The sequence below is a fragment of the Ptychodera flava genome, chromosome 2 (genome assembly GCF_041260155.1).
Source record: "Ptychodera flava strain L36383 chromosome 2, AS_Pfla_20210202, whole genome shotgun sequence".
NCBI lineage: Eukaryota > Metazoa > Hemichordata > Enteropneusta > Ptychoderidae > Ptychodera > Ptychodera flava.
Genome location: NC_091929.1, coordinates 4,041,142 through 4,065,708, shown reverse-complemented (window position 1 = coordinate 4,065,708; position 24,567 = coordinate 4,041,142). Strand labels below are relative to the sequence as shown.

The following is a 24,567-nucleotide window of genomic DNA, read 5'->3' as shown; positions in this document are numbered from 1 at the left end:
TAGGGAATGTATTTGTACAGTAACTGAGTCCATTCCAATTGGTTCACCTTCTGCAGAATTTGAATGGACCAAGGTACAAACAAAACTATGCACACAAACAGGACGCATTTGATGATTTACAGCATTTGTCTTGTGCTCTGTAAGAGTTATGGATAGCGTTCCATACGTGCTGTAGTTAATCAGAAGAAAAATTGCTGAATTTGCATTAGATATGGGCAATGTCCGGTCCATTTGACACCGCAGTCACAAACATAAGATGTACAATAATAAGCTTTATTACGACAATACCAAAAAGGATGCACTCGGGTATTGGCGCCATGCATCGCTCTCCGTTTCGAATCATTGCGCTAGTGTACCCATTGTGATACACACACCCAGGCGATACGCTGCACCAATGTCCTCATGCATCCTTGGTGGTATTTTTTTAATAACACCATATTATTTTCTACTCAATGACAGCCACAAAGGGTCAGCAATCTACCTTCCTTTGAAAGCAATAGCATCACTGTTATACCATAGTTGATATATTGTTTAAACTGTCATCAATTATATCATACCAATATATTGATAGCACAAATACAGGGATCTGACAGGTCGAGAAGTGAAAATAACCATGATATACATGTGTTCATGATATAGCACCACTTGGGAAATATATTTCTAATACCTTACATTTTTCCCAATAGTAGTACTGGTACATACAACTTTGTCAATGTAACTTGGAACTTTGTAATTTTTGCCTTCCTGCACTCCCTGAGTGTGTTGTTGAACAATAAAATAAATAATGTAAAGATATCGATGTAAAACAAACTACCTCAGCAATGGATATACCACTGCATTTTGACCATTTCATATATATGCATTCGCTATCTCTTGTGCATATGTTGTGAAGTGGTCAAAATCTCATTGTGCTAGTGTACCCATTGCGAGATTTGGTTTATTGCTTTTCAGTGATGTAAGAGTTTGATGTGTTTTAAAATGTTCAGCTTTTATAGATCATTTGTTTAGAGTATCAATATCATCACAAACACACTTTATCACATAACAGAAATTACCTATAAAATCTGTAGATATAGGACCAATGATTTTGACATGACTGATATTGATCACATGTGTTTTTGTATCATTTCTGTCTAGGTTAAACTATTACTTTGGTGAATTGAATCCCATTGGTTACCACGCTGTCAATGTAGCATTGCATACGATGACATCTGTGTTATTTCTGCATGTATGTCATAGATGTGTATTCCTAGACATCAAACCATCAGTCATTGCTGCATTTCTATTTGCAACTCATCCAGTACACACTGAAGCTGTAAGTATTTTCTCATCACTCCAGACATACTGATTTATATACACCTAGTTGTTAATATATCCAGTGTCTCGAACAACATGAATGATTGAAATGGTAAAATGTGCATCAGTTCTGTATCTCACCCTGACCCGGCTCAGTATAAGTATTACAATACCATTACTTTATCAACACAGTGTTGTGAATTTGGTATTTTACTCATCAAGTAATTTACTGGTCTTATGTCATTGTGATATTAATTTTCCATATTTGACATCCTAGTTATTTCCCCGTTACATACTGGCAGTAGCAGATTTCAACAATGCAGATACATGTCATCAAAGATCAAAGCAAATAACCTGTAAGAAAGTTAAAGGTGGAATGTGCTGCAGGGACAGGTGTTTGGTTTCTCAAATTTTAACAGCACTCTTCTGTTCTACCACTGCTCATTTTGAAGCTTTTGGAGTATGAAAAACTTTTACTGTCTTAGCTTTTTTTGAAATTCCAAATTTATTTTTCCCCATAGAGTTAATACAAGGATGGCAGCCATTTTGAATTTCAAATATGAGTAAATGTTGGGTAATGTGTTTCTGTAATACTAGACTTTGCACTGTGACCCCTGATTTTTATTCTTGATTTGGTAAGACAATGGTTGAAAGTTTCATTGAGGAAAGTTTGAGCAAAAGTTTAAGTGTTTCAATTTCAAGGCACATACTACCTTAAAGTTTATGGCCATATAAATTTACAAATATATTTGTGAAATAAATAACACCAGCAGATGACGGTTTATTTCTGATTTTCATCTTTGTTTTTCTAATTCAATTGTTTCTATAATTTTTTACTTAAATTTAGAACTATGCCAGTGACAGGGTTTATTTTTACAATATGTTTTGATTTTTGTTACCAAGTAATTATTCTTTTACTTTGTAAGGTGTCCGGCATCGTTGGCAGAGCTGACGTCTTGGCTTGTTTCTTATTTCTACTTTCTTTTCTTACGTTTTTAAGGTAGGAGTCCAAAATACAGCAGTTTTGTTTTAGTTTGCTTTATTTACTTTTGTTTGATCATTGAAGTGTTTACTAACAACCAATCACTATTTGTTCTCAACTTCTTTTAGATATTTCTTACCATCTTTTCTTACCCAGTGTTGCACCCAGCTCATCAAAAGCATACATCATAAGTGTCCCATACTTCCAAATTTACAGGTCATCATGAAATTTTTGGGGACATCATAAAAAACTGAAATAACAAATTTCCTCAAACAAAATATATGAATTCAACAGCTTTTTGTCATTTGCTGCTCGTTGAATACTGAAATGTTCCTGCTTAAATTTTAGCATTAAAAATAAGTATTTACTGTTTCTAAAGTGAAAGTAAACAAATAACATCCAACTTGAGTTAGTACCTAAAAAATCTTCATTAAACACTTTTCTGTGCCTTCACTCACAAAAGATAATGGCAGTTTGATGACGATGTGCTGTCTTTAAAATGGATTATTTAATATTTCATAAAATTTATCATTACCATCACCCTAAGAATTGAAAGATTATTCTTACTGTAAGTGTTGATGGTGCATCGTATGTGACCTTTTGTTTTCAAGAATGCAGAATAAACTCAAAATTTGTGACAAATTATAGGAAAAGCAGTTTGGGTGCAACACTACATGTCAACTTCAATATGCTTTAACTTCTATCTAAATCCTTCCACATTTCACAGAATTTTGATAATTATATAATCCTTCTTAACTTCATTATATTGGTACATGACTTTGCTTTTGGGTTTTGTTCAGTTCCCTGTCTGCAGCAAATTTGAACACTGCACTGGAAACTGTCGTGAGTGTGGAGGTGTATCAGAATGCTCACCAAGAACACAAAAATAACTAACATCAGAGCTTGCATCACTTGGGTACACAGAATGCTCAGACTTGTAGATCAGTCATTGGAGGTGAAGGGTACATCACTGCCTAAAATGACAGATATTCCAGTCTAAAATCAACGCTATGCATGTCTATGCTACATTGGTGCAGGTAGATTACCAGACCATTCTGCACACTGTGCATGCTGAAGATAACACAGCATGTATTCTCATCTTTACCTGAACAAGCTAAATTATTCTACGGTACTTTTGGTGATTTTTACACAAATTTCCACATTGTTGCTTTCATCATGCTTTGTGTTAAGTTACAATGCATTTGCTGACAAGATGAAATCTGTGGACCAGAGACACAAGCTCTACCTGTACATGCGTACTGGTACTGGGAGTACGTATGCAGCTACCTGTGGCCCTGCAAGTACTGGTAAACTGTTGTACTAAGATGGTAAAACACACAGTAACCCAAACATGGCCGTAAGGTCCTATAATGCAAAGGGAAGAGCTTGCAGTTTGGTATTATTCTGGGACAATGGTTAATGTGTTGGTACAAATACGGTAATTGGTAAATGTGAAATATCAAAATTAACAACATGCTTTGGTAGCATCCTCTCTCAAATTTGTCTCTGGTGAAAAAAAATTGATTGCAGACAATAATATCATAGTGTACCCCAATGTTTTTATCAAAACACAGTAACATGATTGTTACGTTTAAACGATTCCTTTCCAATGAATGTTTTTGTTTGAAAGATAAATGTGTGTTTGACTAATTTTTCATTGGTCGTGCACATTTAACAGAATCATCATGAGAAAAGATGTTTTCAATGTGGGTATGGTGGCTTCCTCAATAGACACAAGAAATGCAAATTTTATCAAACACAGACATACAATACAGTGATTTCTGTGAAACATTTACAACAAAGTTTGTTTCGTACATTTTCCAATATATTTTCACAGGAGTATAGAAAAACCTGATCCAGATAAAGATTATCTGACCACAAAATCACCATTATGTTTGATGTTGTCAGTCTTCCTTGGTGCCTGCAATATGTTCATCAAAGAACACGGCATCACAGTGCTTGGAGTCTGCATTATCTATGATGTCATGGTTCTCTCCAGGAAAGGAATATTTAGGTAGGTTTTGTTGTTGGATAACTTTGTTCTTAATTATTTTGTCATTCTCTATTCTGTACAAGAGGAATGGAAATGTTGTGTTACGCTAAAATAGATTCCTGTCTCTTCAATCTAAGATTTATAATTATAAAGAATGTGTTGTCTGACACACTAGCTTTATTAATGAGGTGTGTCATTTCACTGATTTATTTATTCATTTGATTTGACTACCACATTATCCTTCTTAAAGCAGCTTCTGATTGGCTCATATTGACCATCCATTCTGAACCATAGCTTGTTAATGGACAATATTGACTACCATCCTTCTGAAGTTCTAAACATGGCATTTGATTGGCTGATGTTAACTGCCCATTACATTTCTGTACAGTATCTTCTGATTGAATCATATTGGCAGCCCAACAAACTCCTGTGGTATAACTTCTGATTTGACAATATTGACTACTGTCACACCTCTGCACTTCTGTAACATAGACTAGCATCTGATAGATTGCTTTGAAAAGAAGACGCTCAAAATGTGTAGTTGCTCAGAAGTGCTTCCAAGATAGCATTCCATTCTTCCGCTATTAATAGGATAAGCAAATGTCGAAATTGCATAAAACAAGTCACTTCTTGACCTGTATGACATTCCAGTCACATGTAAGATTTATAATGAGATAACTATAGGATGAAGTATGTATTCAGACATGTTGTTAGCACACTGCATAGCCTTCAGCTTTGCATCTAGCAATATGCAGCACTAATGTCTTTGTTCACCCTTTGAGATATTTCCGTAATGACCACTCAGCATTGAGACAACATCATTGTATGATTTGATCACAGCAGTAACCAATGTTAGTTTTTATTTCCATTTTCTATTTGCCTTCACATCAAGGTTTCTTCAAACAGGAAGTCTTGACATGAGCTGTTCACCAATGATGAAAAGAATATTTACGATCCTGACAGTGGTAGGTCAATTTTCTCTTCATGACTGTATTCATGTTGTTAATATAAGTAAACAGTGCATTTTCCTACAGGGAACACAATAATGCATTTAGTTTTTGTATTTAACCATATTTCAAATATGGTATTTGTAGCTTTCATAGCATTTGCAGAGTTCTTTCTTTGAAATGTTCACAGAGCACCATTACAAAAGTGGTACAGTTATATTGCCACAAACTAATGACATTATAAAACAAAGCACAGCAGTTCAATTGCGACACTAACTGCAGTGTATTGTGAGTACCACTTCTTGACTGATGCCAAGGGCTTGTGTAGTTTAGACTGATTTTTCTTCTGGAATTTTTTATTCTAATTGAAAAGTAGCTGTCACATGGCATTCTCACAAGAAGGCATTCAGATTCCAATAGTGGGCGCAATATCTATGTTACTCTATTTAGGAAAAAATGCTGATTGTGACAAAAAAATGTAATTAATCCATCAAGGAGAAAATCACTCAAATCATCAGCAGTAATTAGCCCTAATGTAACTGTGTTAATCACTATTTGTGTGTCTGTTTCTATTCTACTGATTTGTGTAATGAATATGTGGGTATCCTTCTATGTATGTACCGGTATGTATGCATGTATTGTAAAGAAAGGCTGTGTATCAAACGCCACACCTGAAATACAGCTGCAATAGATGATGGTTGGATGTACTCAGGACTGAAATAATATCACTGCAAACATAATGAGAGCTAGGCAAACTTGGTCAAATCTGAAATCAAATCACTCCAGGGCAGATTTCTTGTATACTATATTTGTTATAATATTGAATAGTTGATATCTGTGATATTTTAATAATTCTCCTTTAAAATGTAATGTTCAGTAACCTTTTCATGAACATTATTAACAACCTTTGTGTGGGTGTTTATAACATGGTGTTATCTATGCATCATTGGTTGCCATGGTGTTATCTGTGCATTATTGGTTGCACAGTTCAAATTCCCTCTGATGATTCTTTTTACTGTGCGAAAAAACAATGATATTGAGTTCAAATGAAATGAATACAAATCACTGACCCACATTTGACAACAAGTGAGATTTAATTCCGAGTCAGATTAATCTCTGCAAATCATCATAACATGCTTTGTTTAGTGTTATACTGTATCATCATTATTTTGAATGACAATTCTCAAGCCTGAAATGGTTTTTTTTATGTTTCTGTACAGCTTGTTTTGTTGATGGTATTTCGAATTTGGATGTTAAACGGTCAGTTGCCAGCATTTTCAGATCAAGACAACCCAGCATCCTTTGCACCACATCTCAGCACCAGGTAACATTCAAATTGTTCATAAACAAGTATTGGCAGTTATTCTAATGTTATAGATGACATAAGTACAGGGTGTGGAAACTACACTGTTGTGTTTTTTGTTCCAGTATGAGTGCTTTGATTCTACCAAGTGAAATTAATAAAATAACAGAGGAACCTCAGAGCTCGTAGAATATGAAATTGAAAAGTTTCCACAATCATGTCATTTGATTGTTTCACACAACATGATTATTGAAACTTCAATTTGAAATTCATATCTTCCAAGCTCTGCAGTTCAACTGTTATTTGGCTGCTGTGGGTCCCTGCTTGGCAAGGCATGCATGATACTGTGCATACAGTAAATGTGTAGAAATAACACATGCTTGTTATGGTAATGATTATACCGGTATGTTTTAAGTACTTTGTGATGTTACTTTTCAATGTTGGAAAAATAACATGTAACAAAAGCAGCACAATAACTGTTGACAAACAATGACAGAAAATATTGACCATATTCTGTATGAGTAAGTTCCTGTGATGATCAAATCCAAATGAACATCCTGGTAGCTAGGCTGGATGCCCCCTGAAATCACCAGCCTGTCTTCAGTTTCCACTAGCTCACCTGCTTCACTCACATTTTCACAAATCTATGAAAATTTCCATCTATGTTTTACTCTCTTAATATCATAGCAATTACCATGGAGATAGTCTTCCTCTTTTATTTGGTTGACAGCTGCAGTAGTCACAGCCTGGTCATTGACATCTGCAGTAGTCACAGCCTGGTCATTGACAGCTGCAGTAGTCACAGCCTGGTCATTGACAGCTGCAGTAGTCACAGCCTGGTCATTGACAGCTGCAGTAGTCACAGCCTGGTCATTGACAGCTGCAGTAGTCACAGCCTGGTCATTGACAGCTGCAGTAGTCACAGCCTGGTCATTGACAGCTGCAGTAGTCACAGCCTGGTCATTGACAGCTGCAGTAGTCACAGCCTGGTCATTGACAGCTGCAGTAGTCACAGCCTGGTCATTGACAGCTGCAGTAGTCACAGCCTGGTCATTGACAGCTGCAGTAGTCACAGCCTGGTCATTGACAGCTGCAGTAGTCACAGCCTGGTCATTAACAACTGTACACTAACTTGTTAGCCCAGACTCCCATCTTCTAGGGTCAGCCTTCATGTGTGTAAAGTTATTACCATGATTGCAAATTGTTAATTGATAGCCCATTATTGATTAAGTGTTTTAGCGAAGGTTTTGGAACATTGGTAAATAATTTGGGAACCTTATCATTTCTTCTATCCTCTAGTCTGATTGTATTGATATACCAAGGGGAACCCAGTAATATTTATCTGCTTATCATTGCCCTGAGCAAAAACGCTCAGTTTTGGAAGATTCTGTTTACAGATGGAAACTGATTCTACATTCACTTCCTGAAAACTTATTTGCCAACTCAAAGTATGCACTCAGTAATAGAGTGTATCAACAGTACAACTAGCAGAGTACCAATGTACAGCGCCCTCTATCATCAGTTTATTCTCCTTCCAGGTTCATGACGTACTGTTATCTGCTTGTCTTCAATGGATGGTTGCTACTGGCACCCACAATCCTTTGCTATGATTGGCAGATGGGAAGCATACCCCTAGTAGAGTCTGTGGCTGATCTGCGTAACCTAGCAACCATCTCATTCATTGCTGTCATGGCAATGATTTCCATTTACTGTTTGCTGTGTTTCTATCAAGACAAGGTGAGCTATCCCATGATGCTGCAATCCATAGAAATATTAACCTCTGCCTTGGTGGACGAAAGTTGATATTTTGTTCAGAAATAGACTTCCTTAAGACTGGTATACAAATGAGCAAACAACATACTCTCTTTCACTCAAGTTTTGTCAGTGTCCTTGGTATCAATAAAACCTGATTGAAGAGTCACAGGTCTACACTCCTGCACAGAATTTGTGAAGTCCATGTTGTGTTAGTAGCTTAATTGTTCAATTTTATCAAAGAATTTTGCTGACAAGGGGTCCTTTCAAAATTTCAGAGGCAGTTAGCAAAATTTTCAAAACAGACACAGCAGACATGTATCAGTTCATGTACTATTATTCAGAACTTATGGACTGACAGCAAACGTTTTAGAAGTGTCCACATAGATAAAACTGTTATAGACTGGCAAATTTCATCGGTTGTTTGAATAGGAGAGAATCTATGGTTTTCAAAATTGAAGATGTGAAATGTTTTCTGTTTGATTGTTGTTTATTCAAGTCCACAAGAGATAGTTTTCTTTGAACCTTTTTGAATTTTCTCCACAATTTGATGGTTTACAGTACCCAGATAAGATCAAATGTCTTATATAAGCAGAACCCCAGCCCTATTGACCAATTATTTATATCTTGGGTGCAATTAATCAGTGAATGGTGGCTTTGTACAATTTGTGATTTAACCTTCTCATACAAATGCATCATGGTTATCTATTTATTTGATAATTTGAAAGTGAAAAGAGTCAAGTCTTATAAAATCCAAGGGGCTGGATGTGACATATCATTAGGGGCCCAGCCGACCGGCTGGGACCCTATTGTTATTGCTCAAGTTCTACTACTTCCTCTTCTTCCTCTTTTTCTTCTTCTTCTGCCGATTCTTTGTTGACCTAGATCTCTAAAACGGCTGAACGAAAACTTCTCAAATTTGCAGGGCTAGTAGGTATCAATTAGTACTCGTGCACCTGACCCTTGAAATTTTGATTGGTCACGTGACCTGGTGGCCATATTGGATTTTCCAAAAACCTAAAAATGGCTTCTCCAGAAGACCTAGGGTTCTAGTCGATTTGAAATTTTTTGTATAGTAAGCATGACCTAAGGTCTTTAGAATTTGCAAATAAAATCGCATGCGGTCACGTGACCTTGGCCACCATATTGGATTTTCTAAAATAGTCATTTAATCTTTAAAAATCTTCTTCTCCAGAACCGAAACATCGATTAAGCTCAAATTTTACTCATGTCATCCTTACAGTGATCTTTTTTAAGTTTGCAAAAGACATTTCGATCGGTCACGTGGTTTGGCCGCCATATTGGATTTTTTAAAATCACAATTTAATCTTTAAAAATCTTCTTCTCCAGAACAAATTCACCAATTGAACTAAAATTTAATAAATGTCATCTACAGTGTGATCTATTTCAAGTTTGCGAAAAGCGTTTTGATTGGTCACGTGGTTTGGCCGCCATATTGGATTGTGCAAAAATCGTAATTTAATCTTTAAAAATCTTCTTCTCCAGAGCCAAAACACTGATTAAGCTAGAATCTTACTCATGTCATGCTTACAGTGATCTCTTTCAAGTTTGCAAAAGGCATTTCGATCGGTCACGTGGTTTGGCCGCCATATTGGATTTTGTGAAATCACAATTTAATCTTTAAAAATCTTCTCCTCCAGAACTAACACTCCGATTGAACTAAAATTTTACATCTATCATCTAAAGTGTGATCTCTTTCAAGTTTGCGAAAGGCGTTTGGATCGGTCACGTGGTTTGGCCGCCATATTGAATTTTGCAAAAAATCGTAATTTAATCTTTAAAAATCTTCTTCTCCAGAACCAAAACACTGATTAATCTGAAATTTTACTCATGTCACCCTTACAGTGATCTCTTTCAAGTTTGCAAAAAGCTTCTACATCTATCATCGAAAGTGTGATCTCTTTCAAGTGTGCGAAAGGCATTTCGATCGGTCTCGTCGGTTTAGTTTCGCCGACATATTGGATTTTGTGAAAAATCGTAATTTAATCTTTAAAAATCTTCTCCTCCAGAACAAATACACCGATTGAACTAAAATTTTACACTTATTTTCCCTAGTGGTAGTCCTTTAAGTTTGCGAAAGGCATTTTGATCAGTCACGTAATTTGGCCGCCATATTGGATTTTGTTTAAATCACAATTTAATCTTTAAAAATCTTCTTCTCCAGAAGCAATACACACATTCAACTGAAATTTTACTCATATCTTTCATAGTGCGAGCACTTTCAAGTTTGAGAAAGGCATTTGGATCGGTTAAGTCGCCCAAATGTTCATAAGGCTGCAGTTTAAAACCTCGTCAGTCAGAAGATCGATCAGTGATGTATGTTATATTGTACACTTGAAAGTCAAAGACGGCACGACAGACTGCAATGCCCGCTGTCAAATTCAGCTAGCAGTCACACGAACCCTAATCTCGGCCCCTTGTGTAAGGCAACTTTTGCGACCAGCTTTTGTACGCCAGGTGACGTTGTCGAGTATACTGCGACGGAAGTACTTAGAGGAGTGTGCCACTTGCTTTAAGGGGTGGCCGACCGGTGTGATCGACTGAATAGAGACAAGGTCCTACCAGGGCACAAGTACTGGGGTGTACGCACAGCTGATATGTGAGTGTCAAGGACCATAAATGAAGCTATTCGGGTATTTTTATATGTAGGTGTCTGAATGCACGCTCACTTGTTCATCATGATAAAAAAGACAGATACATGACATTGCAAGGTGTGGTGATTTGTTTCTGACATGGATGGAGTGGCCCTGGTGTGTTGTGTAACTGAGAGCATGTAGCTGATTAAAAATGTAAACAAGACCACATCAAGTCCAGCCGTTAATGTCGTAAAAATCGCTGATACATATCTATTGAAACAGCACCTTGTTAAATGAAGTTCTGCAGCTTGATCGAATTTCACTGTAATTGCTTTGTGCAGTTGCATGCCCGGTCTAAGAGATCGCCAAAATTTACCCGATATTTATCAGGGATTTGGGGACTCTGATATCGATACTAGACAATAGTAGAATGACTTGCCCTGTGCTTCGGTACGCCAGATCTGTGAAATCGTCGATATTTAATTGGATGTTTATCGGCAATTTGGGGACTCTGATATCGATAGTACACAATACTAGAATGACTTGCCCTGTGCCTCGGCACGCACGGTCTGTGAAGTCGCCGATATTTACTAGATATTTATTGGTGATTTGGGGACTCAAATATCGATACTTAAGACGATACTATATTCTGTCAAATCCCATATAAATATCCGATATATATCGTGACCTTGCATTTCTGGTCAAACCCGACTTCCAAGGACAGACTCTAACTTTGATACTGAACGATACTAGATTCTGTCGAATCGCGGGTTTATATCCAATATCGGAGAAGTTGGACGCTCTTGCCATAGTTCTAGGTCTAAATAGGTGTGACCTGGCATCTTATGTTTGTTTTCACAACTTGTTATAGTGGAAACACTCAGTAAACATCCACTTCCTTCGGCGTCTTTGCCTGTGGCCTGTGTGTTTTGTGCGCGACTTCCGCGCTGTCAGTAACTTTACCAGGGCAGACAATGGCTCGGAAATGCGCTATTTGCGCAATCGCGCAGGCGAGAGAAAACCATGTCCACCATCGTAAATTATGCCGGTTCCATCACTGTTACTAATGAATCAAAAATAATCCTTATATCAGCCATATTATCGACATACTTTGTCATTTAATTGTCTACTCTTTGAACAAAATAATTTGTCGCTTTGTCGTACGTCGGCCGATGACTGACGACAGACTTCTTTGGCATGCAACCAACATAGTGAGTTGATAGCGTTGGAATTTGACAAAAGCTTAAATGAGCATGCGCCAAAAAGTTTCAAATCCCCCCGTTTTATAGTCGGGTCATTGTACGCTTTCGGTAGTTTCGAAACATCAAAACAATGCAAATGCATTACAAATGCACGGTACGATGCGCCTAGAGTTGATTGAAGTCGGTGAAATGTTAAAAATTAAAATAATTTTTAAAATCGTAGTTTCTTTGGTGTCTCTCCTATATCCATACGAACCTATTTGGAATTAGGCAGCGCAGGCCAGGTTTCCTGGCAATGGAATGCGTTATCTGAGTCTGTGCAGTAGTGAGTTAGTTTCAGTCGGGGATTCGATATATATCGGACATTTCACCACCTTACATGTGCATGTTTTCATAAAACCGACTTCTTGGACTGACTGTAACTTCGATACTAAACGATACTAGATTTTGTCAAATCGCGGGTAAATATCCGATATATATCGGAAATTTTACCGCCGTACTGTTCTGGTAAAACCCAACTTTAATTCCAGCATGCTATTTTTACATCCATGATTCCAGGGACTGACTCTAACCTAGATACTAGGCGATACTGAATTCTGTCAAATTACGGGTAAATATCCGATATATCGGATATTTCACCACCTTATAGATCTAGCCGAGCCAATCTAACTTCGATATTGCATATTCTAGTAGCCGTAAATATTGGATATCATATAAAAAGTGCAATGTTGCGGTGTCCTCGGGATTCCAGGATAAACTCCTTTGTGTAGCGCTCACCTGCCCGCTATCGCGTTCACCACACGCAGGTGTCTCACATCGCCTTCACCCCACTAAAGCATTCACAAATCACAGTTTACGATGCAGCTAGAAGGCAGCTACAATTACCAACTACAAATTGTTTATTGATTGTTGTCAGTTGGGAAGGAAACTAGGTTTAAAATGGCTGCTCACTCACAGCCTGTCGGTAAAATGGCTAATCAAATCTGGACGCTCTTATAATAGTTCTATGTCTAAATAGGTGTGACCATTTCAGTTGTTAGTGTAGCTGTTCAGAACGTTTCTTTGCACAACTTATTACAGTGGGAACACTCAGTAAACATGCACTTCGTGAGGTTTATTAGTGTAAAAGTAGCCCTGCGTTCAGGTTTGTGTTCCCTGCGTTATACGGCCTCCACCACAGCCCTGAAACGGTCTGTGGAGATAACTTGGGTCTCTTCGGCGAGACTCACAGTGGCAATCTCCATGGGTAAATTTAAATAACTTGTCGAGTATGTTATGTTTCAGAATGCGAGCGGTTTTGGACGTTAGAAGAAGTTAATCGCAACTTTTCCGCGGTAGGTTAGGAGGTACAAGCAGATAGGGAAAGGATATTGCCTCTATTTTTTACATTCATGCCCCAATAGAGAAGAATTTCGGCCAAAAAAGACCGTATTTCGTTGCGGTCTGGATCTGGACCGGACCGCAGACACCCCAGTTATTACTTCAACTACTATTGCGGAAAGTCTACCGTGAATTTGGAAAGTTAGGTAACGGCAAAAGCACACGACTTATTTTACAAAGTAGAGCGAGTAAGGCACTCCTGAACGGCGAAAATGTTGGTGGTGTATTGCTGGCAACAAGACAATATCTTTACAGACGTTAGGAACTTGTGTTGATTGGCTTCCGTAGAGATGAATTCGCGAGATTTTTCAGTGTATTGTGACGTGATATCGGAAACAGATTTTCAGAGAAGGCGCTCGCTCGTCTGCCGAGTCAACGTACTTCCGCATTCATATCGTGCTCGCTCGTCTGCCGAGTCAACGTACTTCCGCATTCATATCGTGCAAATGCGCAATTCTTGTCGCGATATTTGAGCATTAAACTTGATCGTCAGTGAAACAAAAAGATGGTTCTCAATATCAAAACATGTATTTTATATTTTAGGGTTCTGTTTAAGTAACAGACATGAATATTTTGATTTATGATCCATGATTTCCGCGTTCCGTGGCATGATTAAAGCTGGACGTGAATATGCACTGATTTATTTTTTGTGATGACCCCTGACCCAAGTGTCATCGATACGTTGTGCGCGCTGTCCGAGCATCGCTTGCTAAAATTCATGGAGCTACCAAAGCTCCATGCTAAATTCAAGCGTAAAGCAAATGTATCGAAAGTCTAACATGCACAAATATCTCAAGTCTATGAGTATTTTACTTTTGAACTGGTATGAAAATGGATATCTAATTCGTTTGAAAAACTGGTGTGCTGAAGCAGGTTTCGTGCTGTTAAAGCGCGACATGTACAGTACAGCACTGATAGCGATTGCAGGTTTGTTACCAAGGCTGCGTTCACAAAAAAAAAAAAACGGTTAGGGGGGCTGGAGAAATTCAGGAACGGTGATTCGAAAATTTTGAGGGTAGTAGAGAGGGAACTTGAAATATTGCCCCACCTGTAGGGGGCACTTGAAAATGTTTTGGTTTCCTTTTATGTTTTACATTTTCCGATTCCAAGTTTTTGTAGGTAATTTAATGAACAATGAATACCATTTTTATGTCATTCAAATGTTGTAATGTTAGTAATAATTTAACAGAATCTACAACCATTTTGTCACATTCCATGACTTTTATCTCGACAAAAATCTAAACATTTGTGATTTGTCGTAAAAAAATCAGACTTGAGCCTAGTAACAGGGCACAAGCTCCAACCGTTGATGATTTTTGCAATATTTCTATCCAATATATCAACTACAGTTTCTTGCTGTCTCCCTACAGCATGCTCAAACACACAATGTTCAGTTTCTCGACAAAGCCAGTATATATAAATATGTATTAGGTGATAGTTTAATTAGAGTCCAGACTGATAGTCAGTTGTCAGCATTGATGGATGGTAAACATACACTGGCTGTGCTAGCAAGCTGAATACTGGACAGTTCAACATACTGTAGAGAGTAGAACACGAACGCAGTTGTATAAACTGAACATAAATATGTCAAAATTATCAAAGATAATACCGCTACTGCCTATGGGCAACTGTTACTACCAGATACTGCCCTGTTACTGGTACAGTAGTGTAACTGTTACTGCATACGTGAGCAGTGACAGAGAGAGCTCTGACTCTGATGTTCATGGTAGTTGAAGCATAGTGTGTGTCAAATGACGCTCATGACAGTGAAACATTATACCTTAACAAGATCAGGCCAGAAAGCAATACAAGGAAGAACACATGGAAAAATTTTTGAATTCTGGCATATGAGAATAATCAAATATTACAAACAAAAGATGGGGTCACCTTGCTTGATTTTCAAAATTTTCACATTCTTGTCATAAAATTATACAAAAGTAAAACTTTGAACAGTAAAGATGAATGAAAAAATATATGACTAAATGGAATTACAACCAAATTTGCAATTATTGCACTCAAAATTTCAGAGATGAATACATTAATTTGATGGAATATTTCAGCCTTCCAGTATTGTCAATATTGAGTAGCATCTAATTCATATATGTCTTGTACTTTTGAAAGACATTTTCTGTAGCTCACCGTGCTCCGTTTCAGACTCCACATTGATTTTGCGAAAATCGCAATTTATCTCTAAAATCTTATTCTCCAGAACCACAACACTGATGGCAATGAAATTCCACTTTTGTCATTCTTAGTGAGAGCTCTTTCAAGTTTGTGAAAGGCAATTGATCGGTCACGTGGTTTTGCCGCCATATTGTATTTTGCATAAAACATACGATTACGATTGAAACAGACAGTAAATTATATCAATGCAAGATCCGAGGTACATGAATATTCCACATTGATTAAGGGTCATTAGCATAGAATTTTAATACGGAAACAATGCTCATTAATGTAATCTGCATATTTGAATATCATTATACCTCGCATCTTGCACTAATAGCAGTAAATATGAGATAATGTTCAAAATTCTTCTTAACAAGGACTTGACTGTTTTCAAGCTGAAATTTTGCAAATAATAAAATCAATGCACAAACTGGAAACCATGTTAATCGCTTGGGCCCCGCCAACGCTGCTTGCAGCTTTAATTTAAATTGTTTTTCACAAAGACTGAGATCACATACCAGTAGAACATGTCAATATGTAAACTACAACTTCAACTGCATTAGTTTACAATAAATTGTTACAATTTCATGACATTGAATCATGTCATAATTAATGATATCATTACTACAAATGAGTCATTGGCGTTTCTGTTTTCCTTTCAGAAAAATCAACTCCGGGTCATTTTGACCGCTTTGCTGTTTCTTGTCATTCCATTTTTACCAGCATCTAATCTCTTCATCAGAGTTGGTTTTGTTGTCGCTGAGAGAATACTGTACATACCAAGGTAAGATTTCTAATATTTAGAGATTTATCAAATCTAATATCCAGAAATTGATAAAATGTTCTAGTATTTTAAAGAAATTGATGTGATTTGATTATGTAGATATTGATCAGATTTGATTTATGCTCTAATTGATACAATTGAAGCAGTCAGATGTAAAACCATAAATTGTGGCTGTCATAATTTAATCTTTTGGTTTCAATGTGGGATATCTGGAAACATTATTTCCACTTATTTAATGATTTCTAATGTTATCAAAACTCTATGATTGTTTGTCTACAAATTTAAAATAAACTGACAGCATGTGATACTGAGATTGCACAGCAACAAATCTTCAGTGCTAGTACAAATTCATGTGTTCACCTTTTTGCCAGCTTTGTACCGGTACAGCAATTTGAATTTTCAATCACAGTGAGCTTTTTACCATCAAGTTTCACTCTTTTCTTAAGGTAGTATGCGCCTCAAAAGTGACAGTCTTATTCTTTTGCTCAAACTTTCCCTAAAGAATTTCAATCATTCTCTTCCAAATCGAGAATAAAAACCGGTGGTCACCATATGCAACAGTTTGAACTAGAGAAAAGAATTACACAAGATTAACCAAGATTTGAAATTCAAAATGGCCACTATAAATGTACCTGCGTTAACTCTATGGAGGAAAAATAAAATTTTTGATTTTTAGAAAACTAAGCTTGTGAAAAGTTTTCTTACACCAAGAACTTTGAAATGAATCATCACAAGTGATAGATCAGATACGATTGGAAAAGTTTGAGAGTTTGACTATCTGTCCCTGTAGCGAGTTCTACCTTAATAAGTACAGTAAAGCATTCTTTCTTTCGAATAGTACAACTACCAGAATTTAACTTTTAAGATGAGATATATGAAAGAAGCTTCTTTGCTGTGTTTTGTTTCAGTCTTGGCATTTGTATCCTAGTGAGTCACGGAATCAATAACATTTGTAGGAGCAGTACCAAGAGACTAGTGCCAATGATATGCACTGTAATGGCATTGGTCATTGTGGCTTTGTTTACTTGGAGGACAATCATCAGAAATCCTGTCTGGAACACCCGGGAATCACTCTTCAAGTAAGTCTATATCATTCAATCCCAATGCAAATATCATCTGTTTGGATAAGCTATTAATCTGGATATCACCATGGTCAGACATCTCACACCAGGTGATGTTGTGACAACTGCATGCAGTTCAATGTAGCACACAACACATTTCGATGGAGACAGACTGCTTATTTGATGCAAACAGGCACGGATGAAAATTTTGGTGTTGCTTTAATTTTGCAATTACTTCACCCAACAGCAAAATTACCTGAAAAAACCTTGCTATTTATTTCCATGTTTTGGTAATTGATGTGAAAGTAGTACAGTTGTTTAGTGTTTTGGATTCAGAAATGATGGATGATACTATAGTTGATTAATCAACAGGCAATGGGCAATCAGTGTTTTTGCTGTGGTTTTGGAAGTTTACATAATCATTCTTTGATTATGAAATGGGGTTCCGCATGCCTTAAGCTGTTCACCCTACATTCTGTATAAAGGTCCATGTTCAGTTTTGATCATAAAGAATTTGGGTGAAACCATGGCGATGAAAGGGTTAATAAGATACAGTAAATTTCTGATTATCATTCGCATAATGAACTCATTCTACAACTATTGTGTGACATAGGATGTCAGTGGACTATTTAACTTGCCCTGTTTTGATGATGATGTTGACAAATTAATTCTTTGTCATGTCTATTTGTGCATTTCTTGATTAATTTCCAAAACTTCACCATTTCACAATGGTGCGAAATCCAAGGAGTCTTAAAAGTGGAAAAGTTTAAAACTATCCTAAGGAAAGTGGAGAGTCTGTTTGATACGGTATACTGGTACAGTGTTCTGCCGAGGCCGCGGCCTTGCGCCATTGCCGCAAAAATAAAATTGAAGACCCCAAAAAAATCAATCATCGGGTCCGCAAGGCGCAGCGCGCCATCAGTCCCACTAAACTTTCGGTAAAAAAAATACAATATTTACGTACTATACGCGAAAGGCCAAACGCGGAAGTAGACATTCCACGCTGCTCATGCGTGCATGCTGCTCGTGAGAACATGAGACGTGTTGCTTCCATAGCAACCTTCAGTGATTTTTTATTTGCATAATCGTGAACTAGGTTTTCATTGGCTAGTCAGCCAGTCAGCGTCTCTGTTGTCTCTCCTAAATTCAATGCCTCACAGTACTCTCTGGAAAGGAAAATTGCTTCCGTGAATAAATCAAAACACCGAGGCAGAACAATTCTTAGTTTCTTTGGACCAATACCGCCCTAAAAAGGCAAATCCAACAACCGGACGAGTGAAGACAATACGATCGAACATGACATCGTGTCTCAGCTGTTTACATCCTCGGAAACTGAAAACCAATGCACGCCGCTGCCATCCACATCGGAAACGCATCAGTCAGAAACAGAGCAGTCTCAAAACATTGAGCAGCCATGCATCCGAAACTCAGCCTTCATTGAGGCAGGCCAGTGTTTCCGTTAACGCAAAATCCTGCGTATTTTACGCAAAATTGTTCTGAAATACGCAAAAAAAATCATGACTGCGTAAACTAATACGCATTGAGAAATGCCGCCCCATGACACGACGTACTTGCCGCACTGCATGTATTGCATTGTATTGCCTGAATGTGGTTCAATGCAGGACAAAATTAGAACATATGCACCTGCTTGCAAGTGACATTTATCATGATATTGCAACATTTTAGATTTTAGCAGACCGCAGCACTTTATGCAACATTGTATTTCATCATCACAAAACGTCACGTCAATCAGTTCTGTACAGACAATGGCACTACAGATGCAAAAAATTCGAGAATCGATCAAGTCTACGTTGTTGGTAACACAATACAAACAGTGGTCATTACGTCGCATGTTATTTGGAAAGTGTTTACGGATGACCATTTAGAATCTGTCGGGTTGCATTTTTGAGAGGTCCCGCTGGACTTTGAACAGTATCTGCTTTTTGTTGGCCCTTTGAAAACACTAATTTCACAGTCAGAAGGTCTTTTCTTTGAACATGAACTCATTGGGCTGCTCAACGATCATATATACGGGACATGCATCACGGCACATGCGGCATGGCAAGCGTTCAGCTACACCTTGAAGCCCCCCAGTTTGTTGTTTTCTATTAATAGAGCATGCGCATTACAGGAAACCGTCCAAGTTCTACAGAAAAGACTGCCCAACTCACTTCAGATACTGATTCCTTAGCCGTACGCATTTTGAATACATTTTACGCAAATAAAAACTCAGTTGCGTAAAATCATACGCAAGTTTTGACATTGTCATTGTCAGGCATGTTCGACGTCTTCATGAAAAATGGTTAGGTGATTTCAGCTGGCTCCACTACGATGCCAAAGACAACCAAATGACTTGCAAAGTATGCATAAAGCATAATAATAAACGAAATACGATGACCCGAGACAACATGAATTTCCGAACGAGTACAGTTACTCGCCTTGTAGACTGTAAGTAGGACCATAAAACCGCAGTACTCATGGAATCTGCCAGTTCGAACTTCGAAACAACAACACGGGTATGGCACATAATAAAGTGTATAATTGTCTTGAGAATGACCCCCTTTTTTCAACAGCGACCCACTTTTTGAGCTTCCATGGGCCCTCAGACCCCACTGATGCAAAGCTTGGCAGAACACTGCTTGGTACCGGTACTGTATGCGTCATCAGAAAACCACTTTAACATTTATTGTGAACTAGAAGCATTACACAATAGTGATATCCATTTTGATTGGCTATAATATTGTTACAGTGGTAAGTCCAATTTATTTGGTGAGTTAGTCTGGAATTAAATCCTTAGTTTGATGTAGGTTCTTACTTTTTATCAAAATTTATGGTCAACAGTCCACAGTGAATAAATACCTCTTCCATCCAGCATTAATGTACTCAGTTTTAGGAACTGTTATTTAGAGTTTTGACTGTAGCAGTTTGGAATTCTATCTGATGGAAGGTAAAGTTAAAGCGAACAGGTTTTGTGTCACTCACCAGTTGTTTTCATATACACATACGTCACAAAATGAATTCCAGGTTATGCACCATTTGCATATATGCACCATGTAGCTATCAATGCCAATTGATGACCACAGTTAGCAATAGTGTCTGATGTCAGGTACATGTCTTGCACCGCAGGTCTGGAGTCCACACACTGCCTCATAATGCCAAAGCTCATTATAATTATGCAAATTATTTGAAAGACATCGGAAGAACGGAAGAAGCAGTGAAACATTACCGGAGGACTTTAGAGTAAGTTGTTTTCTACCTAATGTCATAGATGCATTTTGAGATAATTTTACAATCCTAATACAGATATGGTTTGTTCGCTAGTGGTATTGATGGTAAACAGCCAGGTCAGTTTAGTATGAACTATTGCAGCTTTCTATTGCATTGATCAAGATCAATGCTGATTGTCATTTCAGTCTTCTGCTAGAATTTTGAATGGATGACGCCTCGTGTATCAATTTCTACCTTAATATTAGAGTGTCTTGAAAACTGACTAGGTTATATGTAAATCGCTGATACAAGGCTGACAGACAAGTCACCTACCATGAAAGCATAGATGCTACATAAGATAGCTGGGAGTGTTCATGTAACTGTGAAGGGACCAGTGCATAAGAGCACACAGTGGCATATCAGTCTTGTGTCTCTACATTATCTGCTACATCAGTGACGTAGCTTTAGCATCATCTTCATAATACAAAATGTATTTAGCATTCTTAAAATTATGCACTGGATGTTTTGTCACATTGCATAACATGGGTTCCTTACCAATATTTGAGTTGACTCAGGTTGACAATATCCATCAGCCATTGACTGTTCACATTTCATCAAATGGATTCATGATCACCGTTTTGAATTGACCTAGGCTGACACTATAACACTTTGTATCCACCAGCCATTGATTTTTAGCTCCCATAGCCATATGTATATATGGCAATGGAAGCTATTCTTATAGGCTAAGGAAATGTCTGTATGTATGTATGTCTGTATGTCTGTATGTCTGTATGTCTGTCCGTCAACATCAAAAACTCCAAAACCGCTGTACATTTCATCTTGATATTCGGTGTGTACATGGATGATGGGCTGTAGATGAGATTTTGTTCAAATGAAGTTGTCATTGCCAAAAATATGCAAATTAAGTGAAAAAATGTAAAAACAGTCAAAATTGAAAAAACTCAATAACCACTGAGCAGATTACATGAAAAATTAGCATGTAAGTACTTTGGGCTGACATGAAATGATTGTGCACATCTTGGGTCAGTATCCTTGGACTTGCTATTTTTCATGAATTTTTTGTAATTTTCTCCCATTTTTGGTCAAAAATCTGCTGCTCTGAAACCACAAGTCCGATTGATTTGAAACTTGGTATGGAAGTGCATAGGAGTGACCTTTCCCAAATTTGGGCAAATCGTGGTGAAATTTGCATATTTTTAGTTTACACGTCCATAGACTCCCATGTATAAGGCAGATCTCCATAGACTCCCATGTATAAGGCCACGAAAAATAAAAATTTAGTTTCTCATCGTATTCATATTGCAAAAAGGATGCAGTGACACAATTTTTAGTCCCCACGGATGAAGTCCAGTGAGCTTATAGATTGGGTCATGTCCGTCTGTTCGTCCATCCGTGAGTCCATCCGTTCAGGCAGATGTCTCGGATATTTTGACAAAATGTCATGTGACCTTGATGACCTTTGATCTCAAATATACATATTTGTCCATAACTCAGTAACCACAAGTGCTACCACCCTTCATATATGGTATGATGGGACAGCTTATGACGCCACATATTGTACCTCATTAATTATGCACATATCTAATTTTGAGCGAGCCAATAGAGCAAGAGGTCTGATTTTTGGTATATAGGGATAACTTAGCAAAACAATTTTTTTGACAAAATGTCACGTGACCTCGGTGACCTTTGACCTCAAATATACATATTTGTCCATAACTCAGTAACCACAAGTGCTACAGCCTTCATGTATGGTATGATGGGACACCTTATGACGCCACATATTGTACCTCATTAATTATGCGCATATCTAATTTTGAGCGAGCCAATAGAGCTAGAGGTCTGATTTTTGGTATATAGGGATAACTTAGCAATACAATTTTTTTGACAAAATGTCACGTGACCTCGGTGACCTTTGACCTCAAATATACATATTTTTCCATAACTCAGTAACCACAAGTGCTACAGCCTTCATGTATGGTATGATTGGACACCTTATGACGCCACATATTGTACCTCATTAATTATGCGCATATCTAATTTTGAGCGAGCCAATAGAGCTAGAGGTCTGATTTTTGGTATATAGGGATAACTTAGCAATACAATTTTTTTGACAAAGTGTCACGTGACCTCGGTGACCTTTGACCTCAAATATACATATTTTTCCATAACTCGGTAACCACAAGTGCTACACCCTTCATGTTTGGTATGATTGGACACCTTATGACGCCACATACTGTACCTCAATAATTATGCGCATATCTCATTCTGAGCGAGCCAATAGAGCTGGATGTCTAATTTTTGGTATATAGGGATAACTATAGGAGAGAAATTTTTTGACCAAATGTCATGTGACCTCGATGACCTTTTACCTAAAATATATGTTTATGTCAATAAATAAGTAACCACAAGTGCTATGTCCTTTGTATTTAGTAGGATGGGAGACCTTATGACAACACACGCTTTACCTCATTGATTATGTACACAGCTAATTCTGGGCAAGCGAATAGAGCTAGAGATCTGATTTTGGCATATAGGGATTAATTAGCAATATAATTTTTTTTTCAAAATGTCATGTGACCTCGATGACCTTTGACCTTGATTATACATATATATGCATATTTCAGTAACCACAAGTTCTATACCCTCCAATTTTGATAGGACATTAGACCTTAAGATGTCACATCTTGTACCTCATTTATAATGCGCATATGTATTTCTTGGCTGGCCAATACTGCTAGAGGTCTGATCTTTTTTCCCGATTTAGAACCATAACTTAGACATGCCTCATTTGTTTCAAATTGGGAACAACGACACTAGACCTATGTGCCCATAGATCTCAACATATACACTCCAGTGATACTTCTTAATGACCACATTTTCCTGCCCCATCGAGACTAATACTCCTATTACAAGTGGGGACTATGTCATTGTAAATGACTTGTTGAGTTAATGGTTGTATCACAGTATTCGATATATCTAATTCTGTATTTTTTCCATTTTATATTCTGAATAATTACATTAAACATATTTCACTGTCTCCAGTACATTTCATTTAAGTATTTTCACTTCATGCACTTTATCCCTTTCACACATGTTCAAATATCTGACCAGAGAACAAACACTAAATAGTCCAGGATGGGAGCTACAGTGTCATTGACGCTATTTTTCCACATGGCATGTATGGATTCATGACCATCGTTTTGAATTGACCTAGGCCGACACTAACTATTTGTGTCTTATAAGCCATTGATTTTTTCCACATGACATGTGTGGATTCATGATCAATGTTTTGAACTGACCCAGGTTGTATCCATTACAGGCTTTATCCAAGACATGCCAGTGCTAATAACAACCTTGGAACATTGCTGAAAGATTCCGATAATGATACTGAGATTCTGTTCAGAAGAGCAATTGAAATCAATCCAATGCATGTCAGGGCATACTTCAACCTGGCCAATTATGTCAAGTGAGTTATATTTAGTATTTCTCTTTATTTATAGAAATTATGAATTTACAACTGTTCTTGTTGATATGTCATTGTTGTCAGTTATTCACAGACTTTGTCAACATGAATATTCATGAGTACAGGGCATGCTGTGTACTGGTGTAACATTTGAAAAGTACCTAAATTAAAACAAAAACTGAGCTGCAACATCACCTGATACCATTTATTGAATATATGGGACTGTTATTTGCATAATGTTTATGATCTATAAGTGTGTGTCCATGCACTGTAAGTGGGTTGGTATATGTTTTTTATCATTCAGTCTTGTGAAGATTATAAGACAGGTTCATGACCAATTAAGGTTTAACTCGGTTTGAACCTTCGAATATATTGCTGTCACTATACGTACTAGTAGTGAGAAACTGATCAAA

General features: G+C 37.3%; 1 protein-coding gene across 2 annotated transcripts in view; it reads left to right on the top strand.

Moving 5' to 3' along the window:
* Positions 1-24,567, top strand: part of LOC139151693 (protein O-mannosyl-transferase TMTC1-like) — a 51,578-nt gene that overhangs the window by 3,387 nt on the left and 23,624 nt on the right. Inside the window, exons 3-12 of one of the 2 annotated variants that reach the window (XM_070724650.1) lie at positions 1,138-1,315; positions 2,223-2,296; positions 4,116-4,292; positions 5,164-5,236; positions 6,439-6,542; positions 8,060-8,258; positions 16,281-16,402; positions 17,311-17,481; positions 20,590-20,703; positions 24,011-24,157. In XM_070724650.1, coding sequence (XP_070580751.1) covers positions 1,138-1,315; positions 2,223-2,296; positions 4,116-4,292; positions 5,164-5,236; positions 6,439-6,542; positions 8,060-8,258; positions 16,281-16,402; positions 17,311-17,481; positions 20,590-20,703; positions 24,011-24,157 — 1,359 coding nt within the window. Of the gene's footprint in view, positions 1-1,137; positions 1,316-2,222; positions 2,297-4,115; positions 4,293-5,163; positions 5,237-6,438; positions 6,543-8,059; positions 8,259-16,280; positions 16,403-17,310; positions 17,482-20,589; positions 20,704-24,010; positions 24,158-24,567 lie in introns of those variants that run through there. The other variant, XM_070724659.1, reaches the window with a different exon arrangement.